Source organism: Dermacentor albipictus, chromosome 2, assembly GCF_038994185.2.
Source record: "Dermacentor albipictus isolate Rhodes 1998 colony chromosome 2, USDA_Dalb.pri_finalv2, whole genome shotgun sequence".
Taxonomy (NCBI): domain Eukaryota; kingdom Metazoa; phylum Arthropoda; class Arachnida; order Ixodida; family Ixodidae; genus Dermacentor; species Dermacentor albipictus.
In genome coordinates this window covers 190691662-190718195 of record NC_091822.1, presented here as the reverse complement: position 1 = coordinate 190718195, position 26534 = coordinate 190691662, and the positions used below count along the sequence as shown (strand labels likewise).

Genomic DNA, 26534 nt, shown 5'->3' with positions numbered 1-26534 from the left:
CAACGGAATTAATAGATTCGTATAGTACGCAGTCATCTGCATAAAGTCTGATTTTAGTTGAGGGGCTACGAGGTAAACCAATAACATATATTAGAAATATTAAAGAGACTTATACGGATCCCTGAAGAACGCCTGACGTAACGTCGACAGGAGTTGAGTCCACGGAATTAAAAGAAACAAATTGTGAGCGATAACCAAGAAAACATGGCTATCCAAGAAACAAGACAGGGATTATTCAATATGGCGTTATTTTACCAGTATATTAGAATAAATCACAGAGCCAAAGGCTTTAGTCAATAAAGATTGCCTCCACTTGATTACCTATGTCTAGGTTAGAAGCGATATCATAAACAAAATCAACTAATTGCGTTACAGTGCTATAACGACGACGGAAACCATGTTGGGCAGATGTTACAACGTCATTAGAGTTAAGGAGTTCGATTATATGTTTTGTGAATAACGTGCTCTAACATATTGCATGACTGGGGTGTGAGAGATATCGGCCTGTAGTTAGAGAGAAGTTGTTTATCACCTGATTTATACAAGGGCAGGACTTTGGCGGTTTTCGATTTAGTTGGTACTTCGCCAGAGTCTAAGGGTTTCTGGAAGATTACAGTAAGGTACTGAGCTGTCCATAGGGAGTGTCCTACAAGGAAAGCGTTCGGGGTACCATCTGAACCGGTACACGTTTTAGTGTATAGATTTCAAGATTAGGCTCAAAACACCACCAGAACTTATTACAATATCGCCTAATTTATTAGTTTGTGCATCATAACTGAACTTTGGAACTACATGGTAATCGAGGGTGCGTGTTCGCTCCTTGGCCGTTTCACAGCTTGCCGAGATGTCTGCTGTGGTTGGTTATCCCCAGTGGATCATGAACGAAACGGCGCTTGCTTTGGACGCACCAAACGTAAGTCAAAACCACTTCCGTCATAGTTGTAATTATCTTGCTCATTTTATAGGACGTATTTTTACACTACTATATAAAAACGTGGGAAAAGGGGGGATGAAATTTCAAGGTGATGAGCAAAACGAGAACAAGGTAATATCGGGAGCCAGCGTTTCAACAAGTGGACTTGTCTTCAATATATGTCGCCTCAAATATATGATTTGTCTTGAATATGTCGTCTTGAAAAAGACAAGTCCACTTGTCGAAACGTTGGCTCTCGCTTTTGCCTTGTTCTCGTTTTGCTCATCGTCTCATATAAAAATATGGAATTAAAAATATATATTTTGTGGTTGATACCAACATTCTAAGCTTTGAGCCAGATTACTCGAAGAGGCGGACATTACTGGCACAATAAATTAAAATGAATGGTTGACTAATTTTTTACAAAGTAATTTTTAACTAATCGCTTTACAGCATATTGTAATTTACGAAATGTAGCCCTGTGACTGTACAAGGCACAACCGTTTGGAACGAAATCTGAGGATAGCCCCGGTCCCGAGATACGCACCGTCAAACTTGCCCTAAAAATGCACTCGTGTTCCGCTTACTTTCCACACACACACACACACACACACACACACACACACACACACACACACACACACACACACACACACACACACACACACACACACACACACACACACACACACACACACACACACACACACACACACACACACACGCACATATATATATATATATATATATATATATATGCAAGTGCGGCTGTTAACGATTCAGTTTGATGGTCTTCACCAGGGTTGCCAGATTGAGCTACTTTTTGTCCGAGTTTGCGTCAAAATTTTCCCTTTGGCTATGTGGTTATTTTTGGGCTACATGTCTTTCTTGTGGAAAAAAAAAGTAAATATAGTTAAGCACAAATGAAAAGCACGCTGGAATCAAAATGCAGACGACAGCAGGTTAAAGAAATTGAGCGCGTCTCCTACAAGATCAAAATCTGCAAACTATGTGTGAGAGAACACATATGCGTGTCAAAAGGTCAAGTATCGCGGCCTTTTGATGATTTTAATATAAGTAAGCTGGCCTCAGCAATCCGCGCCCTTACGCTACCCGGGCGCGTCAGCGAACTGTTGCCGCCTCTACGTGTGAGCTTTTGGCGTGCTACGTTTTAAGCAGGAGATTCTTTTAGCTCCCATTGACGGTGCGCCGCGGGTGACCTCGGTGCAAGAACGGAGGGAGAACACCGAGCTGAACCTAGCCGAAAGTAGCCGAATTTTCTGCCTGCTGCATGGCGCCTAAGTGGCAATTCGCTCGGACCTTTCTTGCCCAAATTGCCCCTGCTCCAACGCCAACTTATAACGTATCTCTTCCGTTGCCCCACAGCCATCCCAACCATCCGTTCCCCGCACAACTCCAAACGCCCATCCTGTCTTTGCTATCACTACCCGTATCAAATGGCGCCGTCGAACGAGTGTTCAGCCAGGTCTCGCTCATTAAAAGCGACCTTCGAAATAGAATGTGAAAAGAAACATTGGTAGCGCTTCTCCACGTGTAGTTTGCCCTGGCCAGGAACGGAGGCTGCTGCAAGGATTTTAAACCGAGCCAAGAATTTTCGTCCCGTTTCAGCTCTGACATTTTGTACGGACCAAGCAGTTCCACTTCGCAATAAGTTCGTGATGCTTAACCATAGCATACTTTTTTAATGTATAAATATCGTACTAGCTTTTGTACCGACTGCCATCTATTGTGTTAGACTTTGTTTTGTAAATTTGTGTAGTTTTTTGTTTAGTTCATTGTGTGGTGTTAAGCGAAATTATCATGAGCTGTAAGTAATAATACTGAACGCCTGAATGCATGCCATTGCTTAGCGTGTCAGTTGTTCATTTGTCAGTTGTTGCTTACGTAATCTTTTAATACTCTGGGAAAAATAAAACAGTGCATTTGCAATGAAGACCGCATTTGAATTATCATGGATTTGCCTGCATGCCTGCGTTTCTGCACTTCTTGCGCTTGTGCAGCTTCTGTTTTCCGTGCCACATGGCCTCCGTGATGATGAACGCGGAGGTCATTTGTGATCATGCAAGGAAAAACTAATACGTAGGTATTCTGGCCGAAAATGAATTCAATACGCTTAAGAAATGACTTCCCAAAAAGGCAAAGCTTTTCGGCTACTTTTGGGCTACCCAAAAGTTTCGCTTTTGGCTACATTTGGGCTAGTGCGGAGGCCAATTTGGCTACCAGTGGTTGGAGCGATCTGGCAACCCTGGTCTTCACAGCACTCATTTGTCTAACGAAACAATCACCAAGCAGAGAGAGAGGGAGAGAGACCAGCTGTCTTTCGTAACCTGCCTGTGCTTTATTTCCATATGGTGCGCTATCAGCACCATCGAAGTGACTTATACTTTGGTGGAGAAAGAAATGTCCTTCCATAAGTGTGATGCGATAGCGCAACTTATTCGTGCTTTCAACGCTGCAGCCCGCCGACGTCGGCGGAGAGCGGTTCGTGTGCTACTACGCTGCATTTGCGCGGCAAATCAAGCTCAGCAAGCTGCGCTCCTTGCGTAAGGAGCAGGACCCGGCAGAGCAGTGAGTAGGGCCTTCGGTCACATTGTGAACAATAGGTCGTCGTCGTAATTTCACCCCTCCCCGCCCCCCCCCCCAAAAAAAATAACTAGAGACAACTCTGGCGCTGCGATCGCTCAACTATCGTGGGAATTATTTGTATGTTCCACATGGATTTGTCTAATTTTCGTACTTGTGGCTTCATACGTATTGGTGACTTTATTTTTCACGCCTTGTGTTTACAAGTTTCTAAGCAATCATAGTTTTCTAAACACGACAAATTTCAGTAAGCCTCCGCGCACATGCATAATCGTTGCCAATTGTTGCATTTATGACACCGTCTGCAGTACAAACGACCAATTTCCAAAACCGCAAGCCCGCTTGAAGCCAGAAAGACTATGTTTAGGCAAGTTCGTGTGCTGCCCATTATTTCCAAGTTGGCGCAAGCGTCATTGTTGCGGCTACCATACACACTATAGCAGCAGATTTTCTTTTAGTGATTTTTGCGGGAAACTCCGTCGTTGCCGAGATTTTGAGCTTTAGAAGCCAGCTTGCAACCAATATTCACAACTCTGGCTTTCGGCGGCGTTGCTGCAGCCTTTCAAGACAACGAGACTTCATCGCAAAAACAAACGACCTCAAGGGAATAGGCTCGATCATAAACGGGCATGGCTTATCCCATTTATTTATTTATTTATTTATTTATTTATTTATTTATTTATTTATTTATTTATTTATTTATTTATTTATTTGCCGCGGTCGTCTGCTTTTCGCTGAAATCTACTAATTTATTCTCATGCACCAACGAGCCACAGCGACATGTTCTTAAGCACAAGTCTGAGAGACTGCAATTGAAATATGTGCCGCTTCATGCGGGTGCCTGCGTTATCGACGCTTTTCTTTTTTTTTTCATGACTAATGATTTCTCGTTTTTTTTAGTTTTTACATATACTGTACTCCTCTTACAAGGTATACAGCCGACCAGATTTCCTCCGGTTTAGCTCTCAGCCTTTTCTTATTTCTGTTATCTCTCCTTAACCTGAGAAAGAAAGGAGTTTATTACTAGCGCAGCAGCTGTTTCCAACACCAAGACAGCTTTACGTTGTTTTACCACAGTTACGCGTTGAAATGAAATCATATACACCCCCCTTTTCGACAGGAAACGTTTCTGCAAGTTTTTCTGCTGCGTTCAATTTATTTTTGTAATGTTTCCTTGTACGGAAACCCGTGTGCAAATGTAATTTACCACTCTTCCAGTTGTGACCTAAGTATTTTTGCTTCATCTAGCACAAATGTCGCTGTTTCTGCTTGAATATGTTATTTGGACTTATGCCGAATTGCGGTTTAAGAAATGGTGGGAGGCCTGTTGGTTTTGTAAGCGACAGTGCAATACAGACAAGCTGTAGAGCGTGAAATCAAGAAGATGGGGCGAAACTGCTTTCACACTTCCGTGAGGGCAAAAAATAAAGAAATAAAAGTTTTGGGATCGTTATATGCCCGCATTTTCTCTGAAGGTAAGAATAATGCACGTAAACGAGCTTTCATTAGTCATTTAATAAATATTTGTTCAAAGCGGTGAACGGTGAAGTAACGTAGATTGATGATATTGTCAATACTATGTCTGTTTGCTTACAAACGTGCCGCTATATAAATACAATGTGACAGCAGTCCATAATTTGTTGTTCTATTTTTATAGGTAAATGATTATTTGTTCATGTAAACGACCAATTATCTATCACTCAGATTTTCCGAACGAACGTGAACTTTGGTAGCACAGTTAAATATTCCACATTACAATGCTGAAGATGGCATAGCCCAAACATTGGTCAGTTAACATTCTAGCAAAAGAAGCTTGTGCTTTCGGTCGGAGCAGCCTATATGTTAAACACAATTGGGCATGACATGCGATTGATCTGCCTATGCGTATGCTCGATTTGATTGCACGTCTTTCATTTTCAGCGAGGCATTCAACGCTGCCATGGTGAACGCCTACTGCAAGTGGACGGAAAACAAAATCTGTGAGCCATAACTTAGCACATTCGCTCACGACGGTGCGCGAGCACATATATTTCGGTACTGTTTTACATCTCATGCAGCGTTGCGGGAAAACAGCGCTCACTGCGTCGCTGCTCCACGCAGTGTCTCTGGCGAAAGCCTCGCTATGCATGAATTAACGAATGAATGTTCAGCAGAGAAGGGTCGCAGAGCGCAAACTTTACTATTTTAGGCAACCGGAATGAAGTAATGTTACTGCGTATGTTAACTGCAGAAAACCAACATTGCGCGGTTGAAGTGTTGCACTATTGAAGGCGCTTAAAAGGCATTGCATGTGGGCTGGCTATATTATCTTGTTTTCATCCTCATTGTCCTCTTATTGCATATGCAGTACATTTAGCTGGTTGACAATTGAGTACCGTGTCTCTTTTTTCTTTACTGTGAGAAAAAGAGTGCGTGTGTTTGCGTGGGTGCATGTACTGGGGATATTCTCGCACACACCGTTTGTTATGGGGTGTCTTGAGTATAGTACAAGTGTGCTAAATTGGTGCAATTGAGGATGCAAATAAAAAAGCACCAATTTAGCACCCTCATAAGCACTAAAACCACGCTATAGTGATTCTGCATTGTGCTCCTTCGATTCTCTGTGACAGATATCCCGGCAGGCATTATGCAACAGCCCTTCTTTGATGCCGGACTGCCCAAGTAAGTCATGCGTTGCTAGTTTAAACATTTGTCCTCTGTCTTTATTATAACGTTCTAGCACAGAGTGTTCAAAAATACTTTCAAATGCTTTTGTCGCAACCTTACAGCATTCTCTCGACTCCATATTAAGGGGCGGGAATTATTCAAGCTTGATGTATTCTACGTGTGGCTTAAATTATTATTGCAGAATCAAACGGGATATCTCATCAGTAAATATCCTGGACAGGAACAGCCAAAATTTCCAGAATCCGCGAGCAGAAAACAAGCGGTGAAAGGCGTTTTTGAGTATAGCCAAACAAACTCAAACTTGAATTCAGCCAATGATATATGCGTAGATATTGCTCGGCCAAGGCACGCTTCACGTATGCAAAAGTACAAACTTTTGAACCGAGGTTCAAATTCAAACCCTTTAAAGATTTTAACAATGACAGCCAATAGTAATCGTAAAATTCGAAGCAGTAAAGTAATAATTAAGGAATGATTTGCCAAAGAAATACTGAGTGGCAAGCGTGCATAAATCTTACTGTAAGCATACCAGAGTGAATCGAACGTTAGGCTCTGGTTGGCATGCACAGACCTGCCAATGTTTTTGGCTCGAAAGAAAGCAGACGAAAGCAAATTAGGTGCTTTTTCTTTCCACCTCTCCATTCTTCCACTTTCCTTTGGCGCCAAAGGCATTGAAATTTATTAAGCGTGGTTTAAATATTCGTCTTGCACTTCAAAGAGCGCATATTAGGAGCGCATGTATTTTTTTCAAGTTTCCATAGTCGCACTTTTCAATGCACAGATTCATAAAATGGCAGAGATTTTGATATGACCTCGCCAAGAAGCGTGGTCCGTTTGATCCCGGCTGCAGTGGCTGCATTTCGATGAGGACGAAATGAAAAAAGAAAAAAAAACGCTCGTGTAGTTAGATTTAGGTGCACGTTAAAGAACTCCAGATGGTTAAAAGTTGCATGGAGTCCCCCACCTTCTACAGGTGGGGCACTCCGTGCTTTTACTCATTTTACAGCTGTAAAATTAGTAACAATCGTAGTTACAGCGTACATTTCGTATTGACAGCCGCACTGTTTATTACAGGTACATAAATTATGCCATCCTCGGTTACATAGTCTTTCATGAAATTACACATGGATTCGACAGCCATGGTAAGAGTTCCGATCACTGGCTATTCAATGAGGGTACAGTGAACTTTCTTTTTTCTTAAAAGAGAGATTTATGAGAAAATGAGTAATCTTCGAGCACGTACCTTGTACTTTTTTTTCAGAGAAGTGTGTTTGTACTTTATAGATACGACTGCTCCGAGGGAAGCTCTAACGATATGTCTGAGTAGCTACGGGTTCTGCTGCTGTACATGCAGTCAGCAGTAGAGTTCGAATGGTCAGATTTTCCATTTGTATACGAAAATGCGAGGAAACCATTATCATGCGCCGAAACGTATAGCACGAAGCTATACGGGAAATTCACACGGGTTTCTAAAAAAGAAAGCTTCGCATTTGAAGCAAAACTATTTTTTGTCCAGGGGATAAAATCTGGAGCCAGAACCTTCTAGGGTTAGTCGCGCTAATTAGCACTGAGTTCACGCGGCTAGGTAGTAGTAAGATTTTAGTAAGGCAGATAGACAGTAAGATAGATTGTGTTGTGAGTCGGCTAGCAGGCATTAGTGTATGAAAGGTGCAAACAATGCCCTTTGATTGCTTTCATTAATGTGTTGGCGTGCCTTTGTCCCAAGAGCACGCGTGAGACCCTAATATTCTTAACCGCATTCGGATAGGAGTGCCATGAAAAAAACAACGATACCGTTCAAGTGAAAATGTTGATGAGCCCCAGGATGTCCACATTACTATGGAGCCAACCACTATATAGCGTCTATTTTACACGGTGAAAGATACGGCTTTGTATTCTGTAACCACAGCCCGTTCCTCCCCACCCACTTTTTCGTGTATTATTAGCCAGTTAGATTCAAACATTCTCCTGCTCGAATACAGCTATATTGTCTGCAACCAGCCGCTCATTTCCCGGCTGGCATTCGTGCTTCGTATAGGAAGGCTGTACGACAAGAAGGGCAGAAGACAGGATTGGTGGACCGCGAAGACAGCGCAAGTATTTCGCGACAAAGCCGAGTGCTTCGTGAACCAGTACGGGAACATCACAGACGCCGAAACTCAGATGAAGGTGAGAGGATCTTTCGCCGCGAACAGGATCAGTCACAGGTCACGTCACTTCCAGAGGGGGAAGCGTAATTCTTTGAGATAAACATGTTCTTAAGCTAGTTGGTGCGTGATAGTAAATGATTTCAGCGCGAACCAGGCGCCCATAAATACTGGACACACATAAGTGGTGCAGGCGCTTACTTGAGCGCACTATGCGGACCATCCAATCGGTATTGTTTACTGGAATTGTTCCGCGCACACAGCCGACATACTGCACTTTCTTCGCGTACAGTGAGGGACACCAACGTATCGCTAATGCAAATGCCTGCTCTGCGTTTGGTGGAGAATGCTTCCTCTGTCTCACATGTTCACGGTGAAATAACTCACAGCAATAATTTTGAAAAAAGACAGTAGCATGTGAGATCATTGGAAGTATTATGAAACCTCTGCCGCCCCCAAGTACTCTTGTTATGTGATCGTCTGTGAACTGATTATCGGAAATATTTCACCATTGTTTTTTACTCGGTGACCAGACCACTGAAGCATATTCCAATATAAGCCAGACTAACGATTTGTTGGCTGTAAGCTTTCACTGTTTTGTAGTCGCCCTCAAGGTTATCTTGAGATAACCTAGTTTTCTGAATCGTCTTCATCATCAGCAGCAGCAGCAGCCTGCAAACTTGCTAATTTCTTCACTCTGTCTCGTGTTCCTTTACGACCGTTCGGGGGATTTCATTCGTCTAGAAAATTCCACCTCTGTAATCCTTGTTCTGCACGTGTAACTGCTGCAAATACGGGCCCAAGGTGATACCTCTACACTCAAGAAATTTTCCTTTTAGCTGCCATCTTCACACACGCTGGGTGAAGACATCTCCGACAACGCGTCCGCTCGTCAAAGTTATTTGGTAAGTTTATTTTATAGGTCTGCTTGAATGCCGTGCGCTCGCAGCAAGATTCTTCTTTTTTCACTTAGACAGCCTGTCCTGAAGCCCTATATAGTCGGGTACAACTTTAGAAGGCGGTGACACTTGCCCCTCAAAGGCACAAAAGCCTCCACCAATGAGCGCGCACTGTAGACTAACGTGAGGCTTATAGCGCGTTAAAAAGACAAGGACGAAAGTGAGACGTGACACATACAGCATGCTCCAATGCAGCATACAGAGACTGCTCCATTGTGGGAAAACCCCGAGGTAGGATAACTCGCGAAATTATAGAAGCAGAAATGATTGATAGGCTTGGCAATAACTGTGTGCCTAAGCCATCAATTGCCCTTTCCCGTAATGAGTTATCGTATCTGCGCAATAGTGTGTGAAGGTTTTTTTGTAAACAGCGCATGTATGATGTACGCGAAAAAGTTGTATATATGTATGGGTCCCTTGCTCGAAATAAAGATTGTTGCAAGTTAGCGCCTGTATGTGTCACGTCTCACTTTCGTCCTTGTCTTTTTAACGCGCTATAAGCCTTACAATGTCTTACCAACAAGCCCAAATCACTGCTTTTCTAGACTAACGTCATGAGCAGGACGGCCGGTGAGCCCACCGACGGGGAACATGGCAGCCCCTGCTTCGAACTGCGCCGAGTCACGTCAGTGGGACTAATTCTTTAGTCGCCGAGTCAATCGGCTGCTGCGCTTTGGTCATTTGGGCGGGGCCTCTCCCGCCTTCTTAACTTGTTCCCAACTATAGTAGGGTGTTCAAACGGAAGCCTGGAAGCTCATGTATATATCGTAGCGCCCAAGAGAGCGCTTGATCAGCGAATCATGCGGGGGCAGGTTATATGGCGAATGGCTAAAGTTATGACTATCAGTGCTTCTTTTCTTTTTCTTCTTTAAAGGGCAACGTTTGTTCTTACTGCCCCTTCCGTTTTTTTTTTTTTTTGCACCGATCAGCATATCCCCTTTCGGCGAATTACATTGGACGAAAACAACCACATTGAACAGCTAGAAAAGTTTTTTCACTAAAGCATCATATTAGCTGTGTCTACCGTGTTCGAAAGAAATCGTCAGCATCAAAAATCGTCAGACAAGCATCATTATCATGTCTAACAAGTCGAAATTGTCTTCATTACGAATTACGAAGGTTTAGTAAGGCAGAGCGAGATTTCGAGCACAGTTCTTGCGCGTTGAAATGTGTACTGACTGAAAGCGAACTTGCTCTTCCCACAGTACACTGCGAGAATTAAGTTCTGAGCTCATACATACATTAACAGCTCGTAAAGCCAGGGACAAACATAGAACATATATATTCAGTTCTTCTATACCTCTTCTACATTTGGGGCTCGTTTTATGCGTGATCATGGATAACAAACTAGCCCGAATTTCTGCCGAAGTTCTGTAGCCCGAACTAGCCGAAGTTCAGGTTCTGTGCCTATCTTGTTCCGGTATCCTGATGATGCAAAGATGAAGTCTCGTACATTGTGCTCTCTCTCTCATTTTTTTTTGTCGTTAGCTGTTTCGTCTGCAGAATACACAGTGTTTCATCTTTTCGTTTTCGTCTCTAATTCCATATGGTGAAAAACCAACTATAGTGTGTCTGTGAGCTGGTGCCAAAGCCTGCAGATACGAGAGCAGGGGCCGTGATTTGTAAGGATTCTTTTCCTCGAATTCTATTCATTTCATATAATACGTCACTTTTGATCGCCCGTTCAGACAATAGCGGTAGACCGCCTTCGTAAGAGTCAAAGACGAAGTTCGGAAACAATGGAAGAACGAAAACAAAGAAATGCCGCCCCAGGTCTGCAATAATGGCTATAAACCTGCACTGTCGCTTTTCCACGCAGGCGTTCCAAGCGCTGATGCAGCAGGAAAAGGATTCAATGCAATTACTTCCCGGTCTTGAGTCCTACACGTTCGAGCAACTCCACTTCATCGGTGCTGCCCAGGTGCGTTTACAGAAGTTCCTGACCAAATGTAGAAATTTGAAGTAATAGGTCGGCGGAAACCCGCAAGGTGTAGAGAGGTAATTAATAAAGGGAAAATGAGACATCCACCCAATCGTAGCAACTGATACAAAGGAAACGCCTACGGGTTCTTCGATAGAAAGGCTTCGCAGTTGAAGAAAAATTCGTCCTGGTCCGGGACTCGATCCCGGGACCATCGCCTTTCCGGGGCAGCCACTCTACCATATGGTCTAACCAGGCGGCTAACAGACGGCAGGGCGAAGTCGAAATCATCAACAACTTCCTTTGAGTTGTTGATAACTACGACTCAAAGATCTTTTAGTTTTGTTCTTAAGAGGGCGTAGCATATCTCCGTAGCAGATCTTGGGAATGAATATCTCGAAATGTGTGGAAGCAAACATTTATGTAGATTTACCAGCTTCAATTCCACGATCGCAAAAATGCACTCACTCCAAAATAACTGCTAACTTACCTAGCATAATTTAATTAAGTAGGGAATTTATCAGTCCTTGTAGCACAAATGCTGGTGTCTAGTGATGATAAAAACGCATCGCCGAAAAATGATGAACCCCTTTATCGCTCTAGTACACGCGTTGCACCCAATAATAACGTTTTATTCTCTGGAACTTTTCCGCGTTTCGAAAACTTTTGTGGGCACGCTTATCAAGAATGACAACGTCCCACTTTGCTAAGAAACGTATACTCTTAAACGCCATTAACGTGCCATTGTAATCTTTATTCACAGCCGTGGTGCAAGAAGTATGACCTGGCTAAGAAGAAACTCGTAATTGAAGAGGACGTTCACTCCGTCTCTGAGCAGAGGTAGGCTGTTTCATTCAGGGGCGAAATCCGTTTTAGAAAGAGCTCGGTGGGTTATTACGAAGGCGAGTGAGGAAAGAGGTGCTCGTGGAAAATAAACCCGTATTCAATACGCATTCGTTAAGCTAGGTCAGCTCGTGAAAGCAAGCGCCAGTCAAGACAGCGACCATATCACCAGGGAAGGTTATCGGCTAATGACAGACATCTCTTACGAAAAAAAAAAGAAAAGCTTAACGAATTCGGCCTAAGTTTCGGACTAACAGTGCGGCGATTCGTTGCTGTGCTAGAATGGAGGGTAATTTTACGGCGGCCGCACAGCTCTCATAGCGATAATTTTTTGGTTTTGTCGTTCGGTAAATATTACCTCATCATATAATTTTGATCGAAAACAATTGTTACCGAATCGCTCGAGCCGCTAATGTGCCTGACTTCTTTTCTTTTCTGCGCTGCATAGGGATTTGCTCAAATCCATGGGACAATCCGTGGAACAACTGGTCTGAATTTTCATTATGGCCATGCGGCAAGTCTTCCTAATGAAACAAACAAACAAACACGCGTTTTAGTTTCCTTCTTTGTCAATGTTCCTGTTGCCATCTACTGGCGCATGCTCTGTTTCTTTTTTTTCTTTTGTATGTCGCCGTGATTCGCGTCCATATCACAACACGAATTTAATGTTCCTCCGTGTGCGCAGTCTCTTGGAAACATTTCGTTAGAGAAAAAAAGTATGTATCTCTGTACGTTACGCAAATCCTGCATTGTTATGGAATATATACAAAAAGCGTCGATTACTATAACGATAACGTGTCAGCATACAAACACCTACAGCACTAGCATATGCGGTAAGGAACTGGAGAGGTGTTCCGACGCCGGATTATTGATTCTCGTGGCCCGCTGTCCGACGTTAATTGCACTAAATGGCACCGATCCGAGCTAGGTGTGCCGTGCAGGACACCAGGAGACTGGGCAGATCTAGGTGACGACGTTGCACTGCAAAAAACTTGAACAATTTATTTAAAACGTGGTGAAGGCTGAAAAGAAGTGAATTAAGCGCAGTCGAGGAGGGCAGAAAACTTGGTGGTGTGATCAAATAAAGGACTTTGCAGCTGGAAATTGGAATCGGCTAGCGCAAGACAGGGGTAATTGGAGATCAGATGGATAGGCCTTCGTCCTGGCAGTGGGCATAAAGATAGGCTGCCGCTACTGTTGCTGCTGTTGCTGATAATGGTGAATAATTGAGATGAGAAGAGAGAGTAAAGAGATACATGGCGGGCTCCTTAAGTAGCCCAGACGTAACAATGACTGTAGTCGCGTGACCTCGTACATGTGAGGGTCTTGGCGAAACGGGGAGTGGTCATCCCTCTGATTGGCCGCCCGTCACGTGGCATCCACAGCCGTTTTTGGATTGGCCGCTTCACTGGGCCAAGTTACCGCCTTTTCTGGTGAGGTTGTCCTCCCCTTGCCCCAAACCATTCCCTGAGGCTATGACCCGCTGTTCACTAAAATGCGTTTATGCTTTCCGGTTATGCGGCTGATTTAGCGACATATGCCGCAACAAAACCTTTACTTTTGCGCTCTCCCTTGCTCTTTCGCTGTCGCCTTACCAACGTACTGCACAGCCAATCAGACACAAGTCTGGTTGGATTTCTGCCTTTTTTTTTTCCTTTCCAGCTTTCTGTCTCCGCTGGATCTAAGATATAGCGGCAATACTGACAACCACACACATGCAGCTAGGATGCGCGAACTATATGTGAATTTGGTCCGCGATTACTGGACTGCTGTTGTCTTCCCAATAAACTGCACCCTATTCGTAAACTTAACTATTGCAATCCTATATCTATACACTCGGTTGCAACAGCTCGCCGAGGTGAGTTGAATAACATGTTTACTATCGCCTCTATAGAACTGCAGCTGCGGCGGAAGTGGTTCAATTTATGCTCACGGACAATTTTTTGCGGCTATGAAGGGAAAGCTACGAGTGCGTGGCTGCTGCGCATGTGTTACCGCGCCAAGTAGTCCGGCAGCGTTTGACATTGCTCTTGGCTGCTCGGAACAGACGCTGAATCGACGCAGCGTCCACGTGCAACGGTTTCGCGTTTCCCAAGACGCGGAAGGGAAAAGCTGCAAAATAAGTAAACCTTGACACTCAGTGGTGTGTTCTGTCTTATTTAAGTGCTGCTAATAAGGTGTTTATTACTCAAGTGATTTTTGCGCGCCGAAAAGCGACACGGACGTGAGAGAAGACGGCGCACCACCTCTATCACGTCCGTGGCGTTTTTTGTCGCGCAAAAATCATTTGGGTAATGGATTACCAACTTGCCCGGAATGCTGCTCTCATTAAGATGTTTATGTTTTGACTTGCCCAGCCTAAACTAACGCGCATTAAAACGCGGCACTCTTTTCAGAAGCGCTCTCACTTGTGCGCGCTTTGCCTCTGTAGTTTTCCCTTCATAGCCGCAGAAGGTTGTCCGCGAGTATAGTAAACATCCTACAACAGGGTCGTTGAAATGTCAGGCCTGCGTGGTGATATACAGGAAAAGTTTAGACAGGTTCACCTTGTCGAACGTTCGCGTTTGTGGGAGCATTTCACATCATCATCATCATCATCATCATCATCATCATCATCATCATCATCATCATCATCATCATCTTTATTATTATTATTATTATTATTATTATTATTATTATTATTATTATTATTATTATTATTATTATTATTATTATTATTATTATTATTATTCACACCAACCTTGTGCGCGCACATAAGTTAGTGCGGGGTATGCGAGTCATATCTTTTTTTGTTGTTGTTGGCTTTCACCTTAAAACTTGAGTAAGAGAGGCTTCGATCCACAGAATTGAACGGGCTATTTGGGATCAAATTCGCCATAATCGCATCTCTTTGAATGCACGCTTTTCTTTTTCCTTCTTTGTCCTGAGCAGCAGGCTAGGTGACCTCTACCTCAGGCTTATATGTAACTAAAATGAAGAGACCTCTATGCACGGGTGCACGACATCAAAAGCTACAAGTGCTCCGGTTTCGTGTCAGCGTTCCTCGCGTTTATTGTTGACGTGGCAATGTGGCCGACTGTCCGTGGTCGTGTTGCACGCAGAGCGAAAGCAGACGAACGCTCTCGCAGGGTCAACGTGGCCTTGGGAAACACGCCGCAGTTTGCAGCCGCCTTCAAGTGCCCGCCAGAGAGCAAGATGAACTTCGCGAAGACGTGCAGGGTGTGGTGAAAGGAGCGCCCCTCCACTGCACGTGTCTGCCTGACCGTCACGTGCGAAGACCATATCTGCGGCCGCGTCGTCTATCCGCGGTCTGCAAAGTGGTGGACGCCCAAGAAGTCAACGCGTACAATAAATATCGCTTTCATTAACACTCTTTTCAGTTGGCCTGTGACAAGGAGTAACAGAGTATGTGTGTGATGACCTATAATTTATGTTCGGTATACACTCTTGTCATGCTGTGTCAATTGTGGTACATGCTAAATTAACGGAACGACCATGAGAGCACCAAGGCGTAGGCGGCTAGACAGAACTGTCAAAGTCACAAATGATCGCCAAGAAATGCTTCGCATTTAAAAATGCTCGTGTTTTGCATGCCGTAACCACAGTCTGATTACGAAGTTTACCTCGTTATAGCTGTCTAATAACTTGCTACCCCCTCCCCACGTGTAGGGTAGCAAACTGGACTCAGTCTGGTTAACCTCCCTGCCTTTCCTTCTTTCCTTTTCTCTCTCTCTCTCTCTCCTATCGCAATCAATGCTTCGCCTTCCGGGCAAAACTGAGCCTTTTTATGGCGATGGCAAATATACGGACACTCGAGGTGCATTTCTGCCGTCAAGCACCGTCGCTGTGATGTTCCGTATAAAGTTCAAGGGAGGTAACGTCATCGCCGCGCGCCGTATGCTGTATGTGCGAGTGAAAGCATGGGAGGAAGAGCCGACAATGGCGGCTCAATCTCGTGGGCGCAAGGGAGGAAAGCGCGGAGGGAGCGCACCGTCTTCCATAGCGTACAACACACCGGAGGGAGCGAGGGGGGCGTCCTACTCCGGCGGCTGCTGCGTATGGCGCTATCTTGAAAGCGATCTGCGATGAGGAGAGAGCGCGCCGAGCGCTGATAGCTTCATGTGCGCCATGCTTTCTCCGCTTAGTTGGTTCGCGTTAAAGCGAGAAGCAGCACTAAGGTCAATTCGCCCACTGCTGCTCCCGCGGTTCCTCGTTTTTGCCGCGCCACCACGTGCAACATATCGCAAAACTATCAGCATATACGATAAAGGAAACTTCGAAGCCATTAATGACGAACTGACTGCCTTTCTACCAAACTTTCAATCTAGATTTTACGAGCGAACCACTGCTACTAATTGGACGCTGCTTAAGAGAAAATTTATTGGCTTAGCAGACAAACATGTACCGAAAATTACGCTCCGTCCAAACCGTCGGAACCCGTAGTTCACTAACCAGGTAAAGAGACTAAAAAAATAAGAAAAAAATACTTTTTCGATCTGCCAAGCAAAGTACGAATGCTAACACATGGGAAAAGTATTATTCTGCCGAAAAAAATGTACTTATCTGCTGTTCGCAGCGCCAAGCATACTTTTCAACATCGGCTTAACGAAAATACTCGGAGAGAACCCCCAAAAATTCTGGGAAGTAATAAACCCCCTCAAGCTGGCGCCATAACTCTTGCTGACGATTCTGGAGATATAATGAGTGACACCATTTGTGCCATTTCGTTCAACAATACCTTCGCCTCAGGTTTTACTAAATATACTAGTTCTCCTCTACTAGTAATGTCTAGTAACGTAGTATCTGTAACGCCAGCAATCACGTTCCCGTAGATGGTATCTCCAATGTAATTGATAACCTGAAGCTCTCTTCATCCACCGGTATCGATGGTATTAACTCGAAACTGTTAACTCGAAGTATATCTCAAAGTATCTCAAAGTATTAACTCGAAGTATATCTCAACTGCATTTTTGTGTCTCTTATTTTCTCAGTCACTTTCAGCAGGCTGCATTCCTTATGACTGGAAAGCAGGAAAGGTCATTCCTATCTACAAGGGAGGCAACAGGAATAACCCACTAAATTATCGCCCCATCTCCTTAACGAGTCTTCCACATAAGATAATGGAACACGTCATTTACTCACTCATCACGGACCATTTAGACGCCAACCATTTTTCTTCATCCTGCACAGCATGGATTTCGTAAGAGCTTTTCATGCGAAACCCAACTAGCTCTTTTCCTCCACGACCTTCATGCGAATGAATCTTGACTGTAATCAACAAACTGATGCTATCTCCCTCGACTATGAAAAAGCTTTTGACAAAGTCCCTCAACGTCAGTTATTACATAAACTTTCTTTCTTGAATATAAACATGGATGTATTAAAATGGCTGGAAATGTTCCTCGCTAAACGCGAGCAATTCGCTACTATCAACGACCAGTAATCTGTCAACCTTCCGGTATCTTCAGATGTCCCTCAGGGGTCTGTTCTTTGTCCACTTCTCTTTTTAATATATATCAATGACTTACCCCTTCATGTAATTTGCAAAATACGGATGTTCGCTGATGACTGCGTGATTTATCATACCATTAACAATGACACGATTGAAGATAACTTGCAACAAAATCTCAACCATGTGCAGCCTTGGTGTGCCCGTTGGCTAAGGACTCTTAATAAAAAAAATGTAAACATGTGTCATTTACTCGTAGTCGTACACCCTTCTTGCCTTTTTACACAATAGCCAACAATCAGATTGAAACAGTAAAATCATTCAAGTACTTAGGCGTCTTAATTTCCTGGGATCTTAACTGGGGCACGCATATCAACAGCATAATATCATCGGCGAACAAAACACTCGGCTTTAGGAGGCGCCACTTGCGTCATGCGCCTCAGGATCTCAGACTTGTGGCCCACAAATCAGTTATCAGGCCTAAAGTCGAATATGCATCACCAATCTGGAGCCCACATAAAAAATATCTCGTTAACGCACTTGAGTGCTTCCAAAGTCGTGCAGTAAAATACATTAATTCATCCTACTCATATGACGTAAGCATATCATCCTTAAAAGAGAATTCTGAGTTACAGTCGCTCTCGCACCACCGTAAGATAGCCAGCGTTTGTCCTTTACATACGTTTTTCTACAGTTCACCTAATCGTGTGCCATACATCATTCCACCCGCAAGAATATCACAACGCGCTCGTCATCCGCTCGAAGATTTAAAACCATGCTCACATACAACTACCTTCTCTGCTTCCTTTTTTTTTCTCGAACTGCAACTGATTGGAATGCCCTTCCCCACCATGTTGTATATACAGATAATCGCCATCTGTTCATTGCGGAGGTTCCTTCAATTCTGTCAAATTAATTACCTTTTCTTGTACAAATTCATAATTTAACGTGTGCTTTCAATTGTGTGCAATGTATTTACTTTCTTTCATATGTTCCACTAGTTACTGAAGTGAATTGCCCATTGCGGCTGTTTCTTCTCTTCAGCCAGAATAATTGTTTTTTTTTTCAAATTGACAATTGGTCACGAGTATGTATTTTTTTTTATACACGGTATCTACCACTTTTCAAATGTTTCGTTTGTTATCACGTTGAATTGTTGTTGCAAGATGTACCTCACCCCTTATGCAACACCCCTGATAAAGGGGCCTTTAAATGAAATAAACTGACCTGACCAGTGTTTTCAGAGCGAGTGGACGCGTTCATCGAGTGAGATGCGTTCATGTTTGCGTGTGCGCGTACGACACCACGCTTGTTAATTTAGATAGTAAATGCGCATGTGTATAAGTTTATACGACCGGTAAAAGTACAATCCTTACTTCTTATAGCTGCCTACTAATTTGCTATCGCAATCGATGCTTCGCTTTTTGGGGGAAACTGTGTCTTTTTATGCGAAGCATATTACTAGAGCTCAACCCAGCTCCTCAGGCGCGGCGGTGTCGCCTTCAATGACCTTTGACCCCATGCCATACCACGTGACACCGTGACGTCACGACAGAGGAGAAACGGGGCTCCAACTCGCACCGTCGCTCGCGGCGTCGCGGTGGTATATAAGCAGCTGCGCTTGTTTCTAGGTGGCTTTGGCTCAACTCTTGCAAGATGGGCTGGGTGGGAATAGAACCAGGGTCTCCGGAGTGTGAGACGGAGACGCTACCACTGAGCCACGAGTACGATGCTTCAAAGCGGTACAAAAGCGCCTCTAGTGAATGCGGTGTTGCCTTAGAAACGAGCTGTTTCTAAGGCTCAGCCGTACGTCGCTTGCTCAGGCGCACATTTCGTTGCCGCGCCGAACGCTGCGTTGCTCGACGCTCACCGCGTCCAATGCGGGGCGCGTAGTCGCTGCGCCGTAGCCCATTGTCTTACACCCTTTGGCGGGTCGACGGGAACGCTGTCGCGTTCCACTCTTGAAGGCGAAGCAGAGTAACGCATGAGTTGTTTCTTCGTCTAGCCGAACCAAATATAGCCAAGCAACAGCAGTTCACCAGGCTAAACAGCGGTTCAACAACTAAAATAAAGGCTAGTATGCTTCGCATCCTGGGCTTAACCTTAGCTAAGCCACAGCCATTTTTTGTTTCACGCAATAAATCGCCTGGCAACTCATGCACAAAAAAGATAATGCGATGCTGCTGTCACACTTTTACACAAAATCCTGATTTTCCTGTGTAAGACGTCGACTGTGTCACCACGTCATTACAAGTTCACCCGAGAGCCTACAGTAATACGGTAATTTCGGTTGCTCTTTTGGATATTATTGGACACTCTTCCCCAAGCGTTGTATGCGCCGGCCTGCAAGCGTATATTTTCATGGTTGGAGGGTTGCGTGCACAATTTAAGGCAGCTGCTTCTACAGAACAGCTGTTGAAGCAGGAAACCCTGATACGGAGCATAACGCGCCCTGGCCCCCGGATGGAAACAGCGAAGTGTGTTGCCTGTGCTGCGATCCATGCCCGACTTATTCCGAACGCCGGGCTGTATGCTCCGTTATTATTGATAGGTGCTGGGCGAATAGGTACGTGTGATCGCACGTTGTCTGTAGAGCTTGACCGGAGCTATCTAGCGGGCGAGTTAGAGACCAGAAAGGAGCCTAGTTTCTCGAGGTAAGTACTTTGCCCCCAATACGCCTGTTCACTTTCATTTAACCCACTGAGACGCTGTCTACACAATTGTGCACAGCAGGATAGTGCGTCAACAGCAAAATCACTGATGAGAGTAATGGCATTTAAAATGTGTTTCATGCATCCTGAAACGCTTACTATTGGAACCGTGCTGCAATTTTGAATAATGTGCAGAATGTTTTAGCAAAATGAGTGGGAAGGTAGACGGCTGGGTGTTTTTAGACTGTGTCAGTATGCCTGATGTAGCGGGCTCACTTGTGTCATTGTTTTTCACAATGTCATTCACCAGGTATAATTTTTAAGTGGCTGGAAAGGTGCTTTTCAAGCCTTTCAGAACATGAAGTAGTACATGTTCTCATATTTGATGTTCCGGTAGTGAGTTTTCGCATGGAGTCAAAATTTTGTAAACCTGACAAAACCTGCAGATGCAAGAGATGTGGTGAAACCAAATTTTCAAACAACAAGTTAAAGTGGCGTCTGAAAGATCACATGTATTTTGATAAGAAACTCTGGAATATATTCAGAATCCTACAGCCAGCTTTATATACTCAAATTATTCATTGTATTCCAGTGTCTCATTTTTTAAAGCCAAAGCTAATCTTCCTAATCTTGAAGTGCGCCGACAAATTTCGCGTCTGTGTCTCTCGAGCAAGTTTTACGACTCACCTCTTGCTTGCTCCGTCACTAGTCCTGCTCATCGATTGCACTACGTGCAAGCCATGCCAAAGACATCTAATTCCCACCTGCGCGCGCAGCTGTACATGCAAACTGTTATTTATCAGAACAGCAACCGACTAGAACAATCTGCCCATAAATGCTGTGCACCACTTCAGACTTGAGCACTTCAAGGTATACATTGATGAAATCATCCGCTGTTTCGAAAAGCCCACTCCTTATGTAATACCGCAATACAGGGACATTTGATGTACAAGAGAGAGAGAGAGAGACGATCTGCATTAAAGATAGCAAAGTTCGCGCTTGTGTTGTTTAGAAAGATGGCGTGTTGTAATATTTCATAAATTGCAAAACGGAACCAAATACCGTCCTACATTTAACAATTTTCCGCTCCGATTCGTCTGCACCATCTCGGAGATATCGCCTTCTTGCTGTCCCCGTCTCGTATTGATATTTCTGGTCATCATCGTCTGAGCACAATCGCCCATTTCTCTTGCAGTCTATTTATCTGACAAGCGCACAGAGGCGTGCCACCAAGTAACCATGGTAGTACCCGAAGCGGTGGCTATGGATGCCAGAACCAGCAAGTCTCTACGCCTTCGCCTGCAAGACAGCCGCAGGAGCTGGTTCACGCTGGCAATGTGCATGATCATGCTCCACACTGCGACTATAGGAAGCCGTTCACAGGGCGCCCTGTACGTCGGAATACGGGAGCACTTCGGTGCCAGCCACAGCGAGGCCTCATTCCCGCCATCGCTGCAGTCTTCACTCTGTCTAGTTGGAGGTACGTTCGACTGCCCGCTGACAGCGGGTATCCTCGGTTTGTCTGCTCCTTCTGCACTAGCTCGGGGAGTGTGGCACTTTCGTCCTACCTGCCGCAATGACTCATTGGCTGTCGCGTTCTGCTGCTTAGCATGAGGTCGCGGGTTTGATTCCTGACCTTTGAGGCCGCGTTCTTATGAGAACGGAACACACAAAAAGATATTTTGTGTGTGAGTCTCAGTAGTTTCCACTTATTTTTCTGACCTATGATCCCCTTAAATTCCAACCCGTCTATACTAAACTGCACGAAGCTCAAGTAACATTAGCGTCTCAGTGCATATACTATTAGGATACTGGACCACTAGGCAATGATCGCACACATATTACTATCTCGCCAAATCAGACTAGCTCTTTGAAATGTTTGGCGTGCGCGTCACTTGCTAGTTTCTCGGTAGAGCTCGGGATTTAAGACGCCAGGTTAGACTGCATGCTTACGAGATGGACCCACACTCCCCAAAACTTTCCTCATAGCAGCTAACGCTACGCAGAAACTGCAACGTTGTGCCACTTTCACGATTGGATTAGGTTGATCACGTTTTAACAATTATTCGCCGGAGTACAAACGCCATAGTCGTTTTACCATAGACCATCTGACATAGACATAGGTACACGTATGATGGTATACCACTTAGTCGCAGATCATGTCACAATAACTGCATCTTTTGATTATGCCCGTCCACTACCTATGCAGAACCCAACAACTCGCTCATCGTATAAATTCCTGTCATACAGACGTAGTAGGAATCGTGCGGCTGCCCGTCATACGGTTGTCGTCACCTTCGTCGAAACCTTAGTGCTATCGTTACGCACACTCACTCGCACCTACGTTCGCGTCACACACACAACTATTTGATTTACACAAACACGTTGGTTGACTTGGTAATGCTTTGCGGTACGCCATGGAATGCTGGATAACCAGCCATCTGGAAAGTGATTTGAGTAACATTGATTGCTACAGTGCAAGTAATCTGCACATTTTGTTTTTTCGCGTAGTACGTCTTCAATGTGAGTGCGGCGGCAACGGCGTGTACCGAAAAGCGCTGAGCCGTGGCAGTCGCAAGTAGATGGCGCTTTCAAACAAGAGCGCTAACGTAACGTATAGTACACTGACAAAATAGGTACCCATGTGTCTCCTGTAAAATCCGTTCTAGAGAAGTAGGAGGCGAGGAATAAAGAACACCCGTAGGGAGCGCAGCGAACGGGGTTCTCGCTCGCCTTCGAGCTCAGAGTGGTCCTTCGAGCAGCTTAAAACTAAAACTGTTGGATTAATCAATTGTCTTGTGTATTCTGATGCTTATTTCGCGGCAGTGAATGGTAGGTACCGACAACCACCTGATTTAAGGACTCAGTCTTTGTTTCTCTAGGAATTTTGACCGGCTTCCTGTGTGAGGTGGTTCCTCTACGGCACATGTCTCTGGGCTGCTCGTTGGTCTCGTCCCTGGCCCTCATGGTGTGCTACTTCGGCGCCACCGTGACCTTCATTTCATTCTTCTTCGGGGCAGTACATGGTGAGGCACCTTTCAGTGAAATTTCTTTGCTTGTCCTTGCATATAACAAGTTATTCATTTGCCGAATCTTCCCAGAGTGCTTGCCTGGGTGGGTGGACTGTTTGGGGCGTCGTGCGACACCGGCAGCTCCCACTAGCCTTGCTTGCGGAGCAGTGCAACACAGTAGTATTCCAGGTCATTTTTACAGCAAAACACGCAATAAATAGTGTGCCCACGATCTCGAGAAACGGTTGCAGTAACATAGATTTGAGTGAATCAAAAACACGAATATTGCGAAACGTGATGCCATTTTCGTACGTGGTACTGCGGATCAAGTGCCCAGAAGCACAGAAAAAGAACAAGTAGAAACATCAGGAAAAGGGAAAGAACAATGACGACTAATAAACTTTTCACAGCAGCTTCCAAGAAAAAGTAACAAAGTTGAAAAAAGGATGCGCGTTCCTCCCGCTATTACTCGTTGTCTGGCCTAACACGTGCTTCTGTGACTGTACACGAGTCAGTGAATGTTCTGTGCTGTTATGCATTTCTTGCTATTGAGAGATTGAGATCGATAGTACACCGGCTACTCTTTCAAGATATTTGACCACCCTTCATTCACATCTGCAGGGCTGACAGTCAACGGCGTGTTCGTGGTCACATACGTGGTGGTGGGCGAGTACTTCGTTCGATGGCGAGCCACAGCGTACGCCATGTCCTCTGCAGCCAGGAGCTCTCACTTTTTTACTCCATTTGTGGCCAACCACATCCGCATGTACTATGGCACGCCCGAGATATTCCTGCTTCTGGGTGCCCTGTCACTCAACGGATTCGTGGCTGCTCTCCTCGTGAGGACGCCGCCGTGGCGACTCACAAGAGAAGACGTTGTGCCCACGAACTCCAACGCTGGGGCGGCCAACGAACATTCCCTGGGAAGCGTTCAAAATGAGAGGGCGGACGTCACACCGACTGGAATCGACAACTCAGTGACAGCTGATGTTGCGAGTACTACCGAATCCTTACTGCGGGAGCGGCATATTCCGGAACATCAACAAGCGAGTGGCACTTGCCGCACTCTCGATGATCTTGAGAACTCTCAAGGACAGAGTCTACTGGTCGCAGACCCGCGTAACGTCTCCACCTCGTGTGTAATGGCGCAGCACATTGTCGATGGGTGCCCGGCGATCAGCACCTCAATATCCCCAGCGCCATGGTGTGATGTCACCGCGTTCTTGAGAAATTTCGTCAGGTCTCTCGTTAAAATAAACTGGAAGGTGATTGCGACACCGCTGTTCCTCTTCGACACTCTGTCCTTTTCAATTCAGAACTACTCCCTGGCCAACTTTGTTCTTCTTTACTTGGACGTGACGATGGACTGCGGCATAGACGCAAGCTTCGCTGGGTACCTTCTCCTCGCATTCAATGTTAGCGTCGTGCTGGGATCCCTGGTCATTGGCATGGTGGTGGATCGACGTCTGTTGTCTTTGAACGCCACGGTGATACTTGGTCTCTCTGGCAACGCGGCAGCCACCGAAGGCCTCGTGTGGTCCCTGTCTGGCGGTCAGCTCTTAGCGTGCGCCGTCGTTCAGGGCCTGAGCTGTGGCGTGATGGCTCCGATGATGTGCCCCGTTCTCATCAGGGACTTTGGCAGCGAGAGACTTTCGCTCGTGATTGGTGGATGTCACACGGTGATGGGAGTCGTACTACTCGCCAGACCGCCACTCGTAGGTAAGAGCGAAGCAAATAGCAGTTTGTTCTGTTTACAGGGTTACGGCCAAGGGTCCGTTTCTGTGTCCTTGTGTGCTACCGTCTCGGAGGCGCGGCACTATTAATACGAATATCCGAGTGCTTGTTGTTGACGCTGACTACTAATAACGCTGCCAGAATTTTTTTTTCGGGGGGGGGGGGGGAGTGACATGCGCGGCGAGCCTCCCCTCTTCCCCCTGGCTGCGCTTCTAGCTGACTGCATGAGCTAATGGCCAAGGTGCGCGTTCGGCAGTTTGAACGAGGTGTGCAGATAGCACGACATAAACTTAGAGAGTGACCTGCCACAGTGTTCGACATTAGGCTAGTTGGTTTTGCATGTATTCTGAAGTACTAGATGGTGCTGCAAGATGAATAAAGGTAAGAAGAAAGGCAACACGGCGCTTCTGATGTGTTGTTTTCGCTCCTATTTTTTATAGCTGATTCGTTATACAGGGTAAACAGGTTACTGGTCTTTTTTATTATTATGTTAGCTTTATTCAGTGCACTAACTTATCTCTGCTATATCTGTTTTTTTATCGTGCAGGCTACTTTAAGGACATTCTTGGATCGTATGACGGCATTCAGCACATCTTCGCCTCGCTAAATGCTTTTCTAGCAATCATGTGGACGATTAGGCTTCTGTGGTCAAAGCGTACTAAGTGCACGCAGCCATCGCCCTGCAGCCTCTGACGGGTATAGAACAAATTCAATTGGTCAACAAAGCTAGTTGGGCAAGTTGGTTGAGCATTGAGAGCATGTAAATGCGCTTCACAAACGTGGACAAGGAAAATAAAAAAGAAACGGGGTGAGACATATGTAGCGCATGAGACACACGTCATCCTTTATTTTTTCTTTTCCATGTCTGCTAAGTGCCCCCATCTACTTACTCGAAAGAAATTCACTTCGAATATGTTCACGTTTGCTGCAAATAATGTTAATGTCTACAAATTGTTCTATGTTTTCGATAGGGTTTATTCCACAGTTCACATTCTGTATTTATATTATATCATAATATATCCTGCGGACACGTAAGTGACATTCTGTGATGTTTTGGATACCTTCAAGGTAGCTCCTGTAGCTTATCTAGTGTGCATGGCGTCGATATGCAATAGCGAAAGATAGTCGATAACCTGATCAAGACATAACACATTAAACCTATCACAATATACGCTTACATATTCTTAATGTTGAAAAAAAGTATATAAAATCGTGGATGAATGAACGAATGCAATATTAAAGACAACACGAACAATACGAGCACAAATAACAACAAAAAAGACATAGCCTGTGATACCATGTCATCTAAGCACGTACAAGCTTGCTAGGTGAATGTGGCTACACAAAAGCGGCAGCTTCTGCCTCAGCACGTGAATCCAAGTCCTTCCACGGAGTGCTCAAACATCGACGATCATGGCTGATTCGGAGCGCGAACTACTATAGGACAGAGGCAAAGGCACGAGAAGCGACAAGACACAGCGCTGGCAGTCAACTGAAAAGTTTATCCGAAAGGTTAAAAACGTTAAAAACGCGATATGTCCTACGTCATCGGAAGGAGCTAGTAAAAACAGAAAAAAATTTTAGTGTTCAACACCCCAAAAGATCAGCCATGGTTGAAGCTCACGAGCAAAATGA

The 26534-nt window shown here is 44.9% G+C and overlaps 2 protein-coding genes across 2 annotated transcripts in view; both read left to right on the top strand.

Moving 5' to 3' along the window:
• LOC139056384 (neprilysin-1-like) overlaps positions 1-15424 on the top strand; it is a 37209-nt gene extending 21785 nt beyond the window's left edge. Inside the window, exons 11-20 of the mRNA XM_070534584.1 lie at positions 836-913; positions 3393-3502; positions 5438-5496; positions 6127-6178; positions 7259-7326; positions 8223-8353; positions 9171-9236; positions 11110-11211; positions 11975-12051; positions 15183-15424. Of these exons, the coding sequence (XP_070390685.1) occupies positions 836-913; positions 3393-3502; positions 5438-5496; positions 6127-6178; positions 7259-7326; positions 8223-8353; positions 9171-9236; positions 11110-11211; positions 11975-12051; positions 15183-15282 (843 nt within the window). The 3' untranslated portion in view covers positions 15283-15424. The remainder of the gene's footprint in view (positions 1-835; positions 914-3392; positions 3503-5437; positions 5497-6126; positions 6179-7258; positions 7327-8222; positions 8354-9170; positions 9237-11109; positions 11212-11974; positions 12052-15182) is intronic.
• Positions 15425-19967: 4543 nt separating this feature from the next.
• LOC139055650 (monocarboxylate transporter 14-like) lies at positions 19968-25751 on the top strand. The gene is made up of 5 exons (XM_070533176.1): positions 19968-20157; positions 21350-21634; positions 23037-23180; positions 23787-24884; positions 25447-25751. The coding sequence occupies exons 2-5, from the start codon at positions 21394-21396 to the stop codon at positions 25590-25592; spliced, it is 1629 nt and encodes a 542-aa protein (XP_070389277.1). The 5' UTR covers positions 19968-20157; positions 21350-21393; the 3' UTR covers positions 25593-25751.
• The last annotated feature ends 783 nt before the right edge of the window (positions 25752-26534 follow it).